General features: G+C 35.7%; 1 protein-coding gene across 3 annotated transcripts in view; it reads left to right on the top strand.

The window, feature by feature from the left end:
* The window catches only part of LOC145688199 (protein tyrosine phosphatase domain-containing protein 1-like), a 261,122-nt gene that overhangs the window by 200,974 nt on the left and 46,934 nt on the right, over positions 1-13,214 (top strand). For all 3 annotated transcript variants that reach the window (XM_081762081.1, XM_081762079.1, XM_081762080.1), the window contains one exon: positions 1,988-2,103. In XM_081762081.1, the coding sequence (XP_081618207.1) occupies positions 1,988-2,103 (116 nt within the window). The remainder of the gene's footprint in view (positions 1-1,987; positions 2,104-13,214) is intronic.

The following is a 13,214-nucleotide window of genomic DNA, read 5'->3' as shown; positions in this document are numbered from 1 at the left end:
TTGAATGCGAATGGAGATAAAGCGAAGGTCAGTCGTTGGTATGGATATATCCAACATAGTACCTGGTTGTGGCAGTTTAGTTACACAACTATGCTTAAGAACACAGTGAACATTGGACCTCCACAGAGCGTCATAAGGGCATTTACGCTGTACGAGCTCAAACTGGGGTCAAAGGCCGCTGCAGCAGGGCGGAAAATATGTCAGGCCTTTGGTGAGGGTGTCGTGACTACGCGGACAGTGCAGCGGTGGTTTAAGAAGTTTAAGGACGGTGAAGAAACACTCGAAAACGCACCACGTCCCGGAAGACCAACACATGTACAAAATGAAGATTTGCAGGCAGCAATTGAGGCGAACAGTGGCCAGACATGTGAGGAACTGGGACTACAATTCAGTATGAGTGGAGAAACCATTCGGCAGCACCTTCATCAACTTAGGATGCACTAAAAATTGGGTCGATGGGTCCGACATTATTTGTCTCCGGACTAGAAAGCAACGCGAGCAGATACCTGTGTTTCTTTGCTGTCTCGTCTGAGGGGGAGCCATTTATGGGCAGGGTGTTGACATGTGATGAGAAGTGGGTCCTGTACAAAGCGCCATGGCACCTTTATCATTGGTTAGCACCCCATGAATCGTTTCAAAACAGCCGAAACCAGCACTGTACCAGAAGAACATCCTCCTGTGTGTTTGGTGGGCTGCTCGTGGCATCGTGCATCGGGAACTGCTACCAGCTGCTCAGAGAATCAATTCAGCTGTGTAGTGGCAGCAGTTAAGCCGTGTTCAAGAAAAACTCAAAACTTCGCACTTCTGAATCGCAAAGGAGTCCTCCTGATACAGAACAACGCTAAGCCCTACGTGGCCAGGATGCCAGGATGACCCGGGATACCATTTTACGTCTTGGATGGGAAATACTATAGTATCCGTCATACTCCTCGGGCATTCGCCTTCCGATTTTCACCTGTTCTATTCCATGGACAATCACCTTAGAGGATGCCAGTTCCAACCCCTATTAGAGGTGCACAACTCACTTGATACCGTCCTCGCTTCACGGCCAACCAAGTTCTACCGCGATGGATTCCTTGGCCTTCCAGAACGTTGGCTGAAGGTCGTCGATTTTGATGGAGACTTTTTCTGATCTTGCAGTTACGTGTTCACAGGTGGTGGGTGAAAAAGCGACAAAATTTTCTTGGTTTCCTTTATAGCTAGGACGAGCGAAGATGGAACGAGAGAGTGGTAGAAATGATGAAACAATAACAAGTTTTGATGTTAGTGAAAAGAGAAAGAGAAAAGGTTAGGACTGGCTGAGAAGGAGCTGTATTATGTGGGACGTATTAGAGAGTATGGTGGCAGGAAAGAGAGGAAGGAGGTGAAGGAGGATACAATTGTTGGATGGTATCAAAAGACAAAATCTTACGTAAAGACGAATAGTTTAGCTGTAGACTGTAGAATATGGAAGTTTCTCAGCTGCGACAAGTGACCTGTCAATAATAGCAGAGTACTTATGATGATGGTGAACATATAATCTAAATCATAATTTCATTGTTAACACTATTATGTTGCGTAATTCACTTCTCATGAAACTATTTGTAAAGAGTATTTTATTTTGGGGGTGAACTTCTTGTACGATGTACTCAGAAACGACTCCAGTAATTTTGTTTAAATGTCATAAATAAATATTTCTTTAATCACCCTGTCATGATGTGTAAATCATCACTTGTAAAAATATCCACAAGGGTAGTTTGCTTTTCGAAGGTAATTTTCTTTGGGAGAAATCTCCCGATAAAAAAATTTATAATTTTGTTCGTATTTCACAAATAGATGTTTCAGTAATAGCTATACTGCAGAATATTATTTAATTGTAGAAATTAGAGCAAAAAAGTTTATTGTGGTATTTCATTTTCATATCCGTGTATTGATAACATTTAACGCATGCATAATATTATGTATTAAATTTTATAGACACTTTGAAACGTCATTTATGTCTTTACAGCTTAGATATCAACACCATAATCAATCTTCAAAAGCCAGGTGAACATGCAAGCTGTGGAAGTCCGCTAGAAGAAAGTGGTTTCACGTATGATCCAAACGTCTTCATGCGTAATAACAGTAAGTATTGAGTTTCGTGTATTATGCATGTGATAATAGTGTGTCCCTATATGATCATTTACCTTGATACGCCCTTGTAACTTTTAAACTTATAAATACAAAACGCTGAAATTTTGTATCATACAAATATTGGCAATGGGACATTGTTTGACATACACTGCAATACAATAAGATTAACAATGTTGCCAACCTAACATAAAGTTACGTCTTTTTTCAAATAGCATTACATCAGGTTATTGCACATTTCAAATCTTCATGTCAAACGAAAACTCACAATATTACGTTTGTTATTCAGTGTTGCAAACTAAGGACGCTCCAGTATCGAAAAAAAATCAAAAACAACCAAATTTTGGGGTTTTCTACAACAGTAATAACGCAAGTGAGACGAAAGGGTTAATAGATCTCCAAAGTACTTTAGTGTCTAGTTTATGACGTGTTTTGAATGAGTAGAAACAAATTTACAAGGGATTGAAAATTTGAATTTTCTCAAAAACTATTATTTCGAAAAACTGCTTAGATAAGTACCTAATCCAATTGCTGTGAAGACCATAATGTTGTTCACAGCAATTTGATTTATCAAACCGTTCTGGATATATGGTAAACACTGGTACAAATTACAATATTGCTTAAAATTATGAAACTCCGATAACTTGTTGCAATTACATCCTGAAAAAACTATTGTTGAGATTTTATAAAAGCAAAGGAAAGCAGCAATTGTTTTAACAAGTTCCCACAAATACGACATTTTAAGCAATTTTTATACCTTTTCATATCTCCCAAACGGTTTGAAAGATCAAATTACTCCAAGTGGCTTGGTGATCTTCACATCTACTCAAAATCGTCTACTTAATTGAATATGATACATGTCTAAACACCTTTTGTCGAAATGAAAGCCTTTGAAGAAAGGCAAATTTTCAACTTATTTGTTTCTACTTGTTCAAAATATCTATATTATGAAATTGAAAGTGACTATGTGACTCTTTAATCTCTTGAACCAACCAACCGATCTCGAACAATTTTCAACATACATAAGGTTCGGGACTGGGATGATTTTTTCATTTTACTTTGACGGTGCAACTTTGGGTATATATATATATATATATATATATATATATATATATATATATATATATATCGTTTTATTTCTAATAATAAAGGTGCCGGTACGCTGAACCTTACGTTCATAATTGTTTAAAAATTGCGTTGTATTATTATTATTATTATTATTATTATTCAGAGTGCCACAAATACTGAATTTCAATAACAATGCATATACAATACATTATTATCATAATGTTCTTCAGAACATTAATCACGCTACCAAAATGAACTACAGACCTCGCCTAAGATAATGGATTAATTTTGCGGAAAAATCTAGGGGCTGTTTTCACTTAATCCTTTTAAAAATGCGCAAGGAGGTGCCATCAAGCGAGTGACAGAAGAACCCAAATATTTCTAGTTTCTGAACACAATTAACTGGCTTCAAGATGGAACAAACAAATATTCGCAACTCTTTCTCTAGACACTTAATAAAAGACACTTTTCAATAAAATTATGTACTTAATACTTGGTATTCTCGAAGTTTCTCGTCAATCCCTTTGTAAGACTGAATAGAAATACTATCTTCTTGTTCAAAAGGTGCCGGTACGTCGTACCGCTGCCTACAGCCATATATATATATATATATATATATATATATATATATATATATATATATATAGAGAGAGAGAGAGAGAGAGAGAGAGAGAGATAAATATATAGATAGATAGACAGATATATATATATATATATATATATATATATAGATAGATAGATAGATAGATAGATAGATAGATAGATAGATAGATAGATAGATATAGATAGATAGATAGATAGATAGATAGATAGATAGATAGATAGATAGATAGATAGATAGATAGATAGATAGATAGATAGACAGATGGATATGAAAGTAACTGTCTTTGTGACTTTATCACTCTTGACCCACCCGACCTTTCTCGATCAAATTTTCAATATAGATGAGGTTCTGACCTGAGATGTTTTAATCTTATTACTTGACGGGTGCAAGTTAAGGGCGGAGAAGGGGGAGAAACACTTAAAAGTGATCGAAAATGACCGATGTAAGTGTCGAATGTATAGTTTTCGGAGTCGTTGAGATAGACAGTGATACTTCTGATGCTGTTTAAATCCAAATTCAGCCCGGGAGCTTGGAGGAGGGAAGGAGGATATATATACAGGGTGGACAATGAAATGAAATGAAATCTCTGAGTTTTACGTCCCATGGTTATGCCGATTAGGCTAAAGGAGACGGTGATTATGAGAAATGGATGAAATGGTGGAATGAAGAAAGTGGGAGGAAACGGGAGAACCCCGAGAAAACCCACGCACACGGTGTTTGTCCACCACAAAGTTCACTTGGCTGGGTGGACAATTTAACTGGAACATCCATGATAACGGAGAAACCAGAAAAGGGAAAAACCGAAACTTTGCACAAAGCAACTATAAGGAGAGGGACATCGTTTCACGTATTAAACACCACCACCCAGTGAACAGTGTTGCCATCCCAATATGAAGTTATATTTTTCAAAAGACACTATCTCAGGTTATTACATATTTCAGATCAACATGTTAAACGAAAACATAAAATGCCACATTTATTGTTCAGTGTTGCAAACTAAGGATGTTATAATATCACAAACATCTAAAGTTTGGAAGCCTTTATCATACATACAACACAACGGAGATGAACAAAACAATGCACATCAAAAGTACCTTAGCGTTGAATACTGTGGTCATGGTATAACTTGTTTTCAATGAATAGCCACGAAGTTACAAGGCCTTGAAAATTTGATTTTTTTTTGAAAAGCTATATTTCGAAAACATGCTTAGGTAAATATCATACCTAATTACTTGTGTGTTTTGCAATTGGAAAACAAATCATTTTGCCGTTTACAGCAGTCTGATATCTTAAACCGTTCCGGAGATATGATAAACATTGATAAAGTTCGCAACACTGCTGAAAATGGCGTATTTCTGGATAATATTTAAGCTTATTGTTGTCTTACTTATCCTTTATAGCATTGCAGGAATAACTTTTAGTAGGTGTAATTACAACAAGTCCTCGTAATTACATGATTTAAGCAGTGTTGCAAAATTCAGCAATGTTTATCATATCTCCGAAACAGTTTGAGATATCGAAGTGCTGTAAACGGTAACATAATTTACACGTCCATTGCAAACCACATAAATAACTAGATATGCTACTTATTTAAGCATATTTTCGAAATAAAGCCTTTCAAAAAATTCAAATTTTCAAGCCCTTGTAACTTCGTTGATATTACTCAAAATAAATCATACCATGACCATAATATGCAACGCTATGATACTTCTGGTGTGCATTGTCTTGTCCATCTCCGTTGTGCTGTATGTGTGATAGAGGCTTCCAAACTTTAGATGTTTGTAATATTGTAATATCTTTAGTTTGCAACACTGAATAATAAATGTGATGTATTAAGTTTTCCTTTAACATATTGATTTGTAATATGTAATAATCTAACGTAATGCCATTTGAAAAAAATAAAACTTTATACTGAGATGGCAACACTGTTTACTGGGTGGTGGTGTTTAATACGTGAAACGATGTCCCACTTCTTATAGTTGCTTCGTACAAAGTTTCGGTTTTCTCTCTCTTCTGGTTTCACCCTTACCACGGATGTTCCAGGTAAATTGTCCATCCTGTATACTGTATAAAAATGATCTAAAATGACCAATATTAGTGTCAAATCAGTATTTTCGGGGTAACTGAGTTGAGCAGTGACACTTCCGATCCCATTTCCGTCCAAATTCAGCCCCGTAATTTGGGGAGGGGAAGATACATAAAAGTGATCAAAAATGACCAATATTAGTATCGAATCCATAGTTTTCGGGGTCGGTCACTGAGATAAACAGTGACACTTCCGATGCCGTGCTCCGCAACATGGGGTAGGGAGGGGGATATATATATATATATATATATATATATATATATATATATATATATATATATATATATATATATATATATATATATATAAACCATTGAAAATGTCTTATATTAGTGCCGAATCCATAGTTTTTGGGTCGCTGTATTGAACAGTGACACTTTCGATGTCGTTTAAATCTAAATTCAGCAACGCAGCATGGCAGGAGGAGGGGGAGAAATATAAAAAGGATCGAAAATGATCGATATCAGAGAGCGCTTTATTAATAGTAAAAAGTGACTGATTAACGGAACATATTACTATTTTTTCTTAATTTAACCCAGCGAAGCAGGTAATTGATGCTAATACCTTATATAATGACCTAATATTCGGCACTAAGAGACTTTGGATATGTTTTGTCCTATCCATCTCCCTTGCGTTATTACTGTTGTAGAAGCCTCCAAAATTTTTTTGCAATACTGCAGCGTCCTTAGTTTGCAATACTGTATTTCAAGTGTGCTCTTGTAAGTTTTCATTTAATATGTAAATTTGAAATATGTAATAACCGGAGGTAGTGCCTCCGTAAAAAACATATCTTTATGTTGGATTAGCAACACCGTTAATTTGATTGTGTTGCAGTGTATTTCAAACAATGCTTATTTTTACATAAAACCTTGTTCAAGAAGGGGGTTAAAATTCCGAAACTTCCCTTTTGTACCCCACTGCCTACAATTTAAGAAGTTCTAAGTTTATGCATGTTAGGCCTTCAGAAATACCATTATTCAGAAATCATCTTCTGATTAAATGCACCGCAAGCTTGTGTTCAAGATCCAAAAATTATCAACACATATTGCATCTTTATGTAGCACAAAAATGTACACTCAAGTGTCTCACAACGGAAGGTGAGCTCTCTCCGTAAATTGCAGTATAAAACCGTTCCTCACCCATCATATTTCCCAATATCTCTTTCTTTTCACTGCCGCCTTTTCCGGGGACTACTTCTTGGGAGGGAAGACTTTCCTTGATGATTGGGCGGTGCAGATTGCGGTTGAAAGCTTCTTCATACTCCAGATTTCTTTCATCACTTCAAAAAGTAGTGTGAAGACCAGTGTGAAGTTGACCACCAAATATATCTTTAAACTTTTTTTGTGTGTGTGTTTTGAAAAAGGGATTTTTATCTTCAAAACAATCAACAACAGATAAGTCTCTCTTTCTATTTTTCCAAACAAACAAAAAAATCTCTTCAAAATAACCAATAACAAATAATTAGCTTTTGCCTTGATTCGAAATATGACGGTGTTACCAGTGTGCACAGTAAAAATGGTTGTGTTAATTCAACTCAATTTTAACACAGGGTGGTGGTTCCAGCGTGACTACAACTATACGGTGTTAGTTCAACACATACGCCACAGTGTTGGCGTTTAGCACAGGGGGTGTGTTACGTCTTTAACACACAACCGGTGTTGAGCCGTGCCGTAAGCGTTAATGAACCACAAAATTACTCCCCCAAAATATGTTAAATCTTCTATATGCGTAATGTGTTTACATTTTGCTGAGTCTTAAAAAAAAACACTTTAAACAAGTGAAAAAATGTACTCCAGTGGCGGAGGGGAGTCACGAACCACCTAACTTTCAATTACTACCCGCGTGCTCTTCCGACTTGGCCACGAAGGCGATGAAGAAAACGTCGCTTGTAGAGGGATAAATTATTGAGGTCTTTTGAATTTGGCTAATCAGATTGCGCCCTTAAGCCGCGTATATTCGACGATAACCGTTCGGGATAAGATAAAATCTGCTCGCCATGTAGACCTAATTCTATAACAAAATGATGACTGTCTATTTACTTTATTTTATAGTTCTTCCATATTCACTTTCAAATGATCGGCGCCAGTTGCCATCTAATAAAGTTGATGCGTTTGTTGCTTCTAGTACACAATCGCTTAGAAAAAGAAACAATAAATGCATCAAATATGGGAGCTGAATTTAGAATACCTAAGTGGCACATGTCTAGCACATCTTGTGCTGTTAGGTTTTTTTTTTTTTTTTTTAGAAACATTACGCAAAACAATTGAAAACACATCGCGCGGCTTGCATTTTGAAATTTTGCGTATGCCTGGATTTGTTTAAGTATATCCTTCTACTGTGTTTGTCTGTAGCTTCAATTCATAAGCCTTTATAATTACATGCCCAACATATTTGGCAATCACGCAGAAAACAACACCAAAGATTCTACACTTGTGTTAATTTAACACACAGGCTGTGTGTCATTTCAACTACCGGCATTTGACACACAACTCCAAATGGAGAGTGAGTTGTTCTAACCACTTGTTTGTGTTATATTATATTTTAACACAATCGTGTTAACACATAGGCATGTCGTTGAAATAACACGATTTTTTACAGTGTGAAATTTCATCACCCATTTCTTTTGTAAACACTTTTTATGTCTTTCGAAAACTGTTTTTTCTTCAAAATAATCAACAATCGAACATCAAACAATTGATTTTGGTTTTCAATCGAAATTTGTAAGTATAGAGACCTGGCTAAATTTGACCACATCTCAACTTTATTTTGTAAATATCTTCTTACTATTTTCGAAACAAGCTATTTTTTTCTCTTCAAATCAATTAATACGAAACAGAAAACAAATTATTGGCTTTACTTTTAAAGCAAAATTTGAAAGTATTGGAGAGGCCAGTGTGAAGTTGCCTCGGAACTCCCTCGATTAATGGATAAATATCTCATTACGTTTTTCGAAACAAACAATTTTTACTTCAAAACAATCAATAACAAACGAAAAGCAAACTCTTGACTTCGTTTTCGAATCAAAATTTGAAAATAAGAAGGACCAGTGTGAAGTTGCTCCCCCAACTGTATTTTGTAACCATTACGTTTTTTGTTTTGTTTTATTGAAATATATTTTTTTCTTAAAAACAATCAATATCAAACGAAACACAAATGATTGGCTTCGATTTCGAATTGATATTTGAAAGTACAGGGCCAGTGTAAAGATATCCTTCCCCCTCAACTTTATTTTGTAAATATCTCTTTATTTTGTCGAAACAAACGAGTTTTTCTTTAAAACAATCTATAACAAAAGATTTTGGTATCGAATCGAAATTTAAAAGCAAAGGCTAACTTCACGTAGATGTAGCTACATAACCGAAATAAAAACATCGAAATTCTTAATGTTCTCTGTTCGTGTAATGCTTTTTCATGTTTCTGTTTTGTTCTTAAGCAAACAGGCCTACTAACTAACTAACTCTATGGACTATAGAGGCTAAAGGTTGAATGCTGCATTCACAAAAACTCTCCATTCACTTCTCTCCTTAGACAACAGGATCCAGTTTCTACTTTATACTCCAATTTTGCGAGATCCGTCTTAGTATTGTCCTCCTATGTTCACCTAGGATCTTCCTATTGGTCTTTCTCCAACTGAATTTCCAGTTAAAACTTTCAAACCGCTCCTACTTTCTTCCATTCTGGCTACATGACCTGCCCACTTGAGCTACCTAGATTTCATAACCTTAACAATTAACAATATAAGTTATGCAGTTCCTCGTTATGAAATTTCCGCCATTTCCAATTCCTGTCGTTCTTAGGATCGAATATTCACCTAGGGATTTTATTCTCCAATACTCTCAGTCTGTGTTCTTCTCTCAGAGTAAGCGACCAGTTTCAAAACCATACAGTACAGCAGGGATGATTATCGTTTTGTAGATGTTAAGCTTCAAAATTTACGACTGAATTCTTGAAGATAAAAGATTCTGATCTGAATAATAACACAAATTCCCTGCTTTCAGTCGAGATCTTATTTCTTCGTAGATATCGTTTTGGTCTGTTAATATTGATCCTACCCTAACAGCACTATTATATAGCAGGCATATGCCTATCATGTTCCTTCAGGTACATGGAAATGTGCCCACTATGTTCCTTATGTACCTGTGAGAGAGAAACAACATGGATGGCAAGTGATAGTCACAGTCTATGTCCGCTCCTAAGCACATGCCTCATATGTACCTGGGAAACTTACCTAGTATGTTCCAAGTAGGTTCCCCATGCCGCAAGCATCAATGAACCACATAATTATTCACCCAAAATATGTTAAATCATCTACATGCGTAATATGTTTACATTAAAGTGAGTCTAAAAACACTTTAATTAAGTAAAAAAAATGTGCCTCAGGGTGGGCGTGAACCACCAACCATTTGATTACTAGGCGCGTTCTCTTCCGACATGGCCACAAAGTCGATGGGGAAAATGTTGCTTGTAGAGGGATAAATCCTTGAGTTTTTTTTTTTTTTTTTAACTCGGCTAATCAGAGTGCTGTTGTAACCCAGTATATTCGACGATAACCATTTGGGATCAGATAAAATCCGCTCGTCATGTAATTTTATAACAAAAGGACGAACTTCTCTTTACTTTATTTCATGGTTCTTCCATTTTCACTTTCAAATGATCGGCGACAGTTGACATCTAAAAGATACAATTCTTTATCCCTAACTAAGTAAATAATTAACTGTTCACATATGTATGAAAGATTCATCTTAATTTTTATTCATCAGTTATGTCATTTCTTCTACATTTATCTCCCAAATTTCATGCATTTGTTGCTACTTTTTTCTAAGCGATTGTGTACTAAGACAGAAAGTGGAGCAAAAAGCGCGAGAAACCGTTACATGTTACTGCTCATGAGCAAATGCAAAGAGCTGACTGTCATTCGTGTGTTGCTGCAGATATCAATTATGTAATAAGTATCTGAAAAAGTATGCACCTAAGTAAGTACCTCGAACATGAAAGATATATATCCCGAGTGACAATATAAAAACAAATGATTACCACAGTGCTAAACTGAGCCAGGTATATAAATGCTACATTTGTGCTATATAGTCGCAAATATCGATTAGGTATAACAAGCACCTAAAACTTTAGCTAGCTGAAGTACAAGCTTAACACATGAATACCATATGTACCAAGTGTCGGGTACCTAAAAAGTAGCTGGGACACATAAATGGCACATGCCTAGCACATCTTGTGCTGTTATGGAAGATGTTTGAAAGTATCCACTTTATTGAAAGAATTCTTTGAATTTTGCCATTTCCATAACCCGGCCTCGAAAACTAAATTAGGCTTAGTAAACGGGAACTGGTTAACCGGAAGTAGTTAAAATTGGTATCGATCGATTTGTTTTGTCAAGCTGAATCGATTAGTATATAGATTTATATGTTTCGTTGCCGATTATGCGCCATCCCCGGAAACTAAATTAGGCTCAGTAAACCGGAAGTAGTTAAAATTGGTATCGATCGATTTGTTTTGTCAAGCTGAATCGATTGATATATAGATTGTATATGTTTCGTTTCTGATTATACCCCACCCCCGAAAACTAAATTAGGCTCAATAAACCGGAAGTGGTTAACCGGAAGTAGTTAAATTTGGTATCGATCAATTTGTTTTGTCAAGCTGAATCGATTGATATACAGATTGTATATGTTTCGTTGCTGATTATACTCCACCCCCAGAAACTAAATTATTCTCCGGAATCTAATATATCTGTACGTCTTGATACAATTTAATGAATTAGAAAATAACACCTGCCACCTTTTTTTCTTTTTCCTAGGCTGAGGGACAAACATTTGAAAAACATTTCGAGACATTTTCCTCATTGAGGAAGGTCTATTTAACCTTTTACTGAGTTGAAGAGGGAAATGATAAGTAACACAACTAATGGTCGTCCCTTCGTACAGGCCTTAGCATCTGAACTAGTTTTACATGAAAAATATTCAAGTAGCTAGTAGTTTTTTTGTTCACAATCAAATAAGTAATATACGTAAGTAAGTGGTTACTGTAATGGATTTCTTTCCATGCGGCCGGATTCGAATTCCCACAGAACCGAAGTTCTTAACAAGCTTCAATTTCAACTTCAGTCCATACTCAGTGTGATATGGAAGGTCTTATCCTGTGCAGAAGGAAAGATATACGAGAATGATGTGGACTTTGGGTAGGTCCATGAATATAGACAGAGATTTACAAACTAATTTTCTTCAATTATTCCAGATGTAATATTTTCAGCTAGTTTTAACAATATTCTAGCTCGTGTATGATCAGCGTTTCTTTCTTTCCTCTCATATGCAGTATATAGGAAAATCGTCCATTATATACACAATGAATTATATTGTCATTAATACATACAAAATGCCCAAAAGTAGGTATACACCCCTCCATTGACCACGTATAACGTTCTAGTTTATGGGTTTATTTGCTTCTGCTGTTCCGAGCTTAAGGTATAAGTAAAAAGACATTAAGAACAAATAATAAAGAAACTAGGTCTACCTGTTTGATATCAATAATTATATGAAATACAGTGAGTTGATTAGTACGGTACTGTATACTTACTTTTGGGCCACCCTGTATATCACTCGTTGGAAAATACGATCCAAACAATAGAAATAAATCTTAAAATGGAGAAATTTTCCTGTGTCAACTTCAAAGCAAAAGCCCGTTTCGGTGTTCCACAGGCTCACCAACTGTCGTTGTCTGGTTGACATTTTACATGTAGGTTGAGTTACATCTCTCCAGGAGCTTGTAATACAAACAAAATTACAGGACCCGACTTAATTGAGTTAGATCAGTCAGTGAGTGAAATATTTTTGATGCTGACGGTACAATGATTGAGTGAACTCTTGATCTGATTTTGAATTAGGGTAAAACGAAAAACAAATATCGCCCTTACTAGGGATGAAAATTGACCCATCCTGTTAGTAGGTAGATGCCTAACCAACTACGCTACTGTGGCTCCAGTCTGCAGACAAAGAAACAAAGAAAGAGGTCAAAATCTGAGAATGGTATGAAGTGGTGATTTTCTGGTCAAAACCTGTTCTTCATTTTTCTGACATTATAAAAGAGTTACGTCTAAAATCACTATGATAATTAAGATGTGAAAATAATACGATAGTTTCTTGCTGATTTCGATGTTATTTTGGAAAATTTATTGGAAAGTACTTGTAATGTATATCTAGGTAATATGACAGGCCTGACACAATTATTGTAATTTTTACTCGATTTAAGTCCAAAATAAAATGTTTTGTTTTACTTATTTTTATTATTTTTGGGGCAAAAATTGAAACAAACAAAAAATATCACCATCAAGATCAT

This window comes from Thermobia domestica, chromosome 6 (assembly GCF_964235325.1).
Source record: "Thermobia domestica chromosome 6, izTheDome1.hap1.1, whole genome shotgun sequence".
NCBI classification, from domain to species: domain Eukaryota; kingdom Metazoa; phylum Arthropoda; class Insecta; order Zygentoma; family Lepismatidae; genus Thermobia; species Thermobia domestica.
The sequence above is the reverse complement of the archived record's forward strand: the minus strand, read 5'-3'. Positions and strand labels throughout refer to the sequence as shown.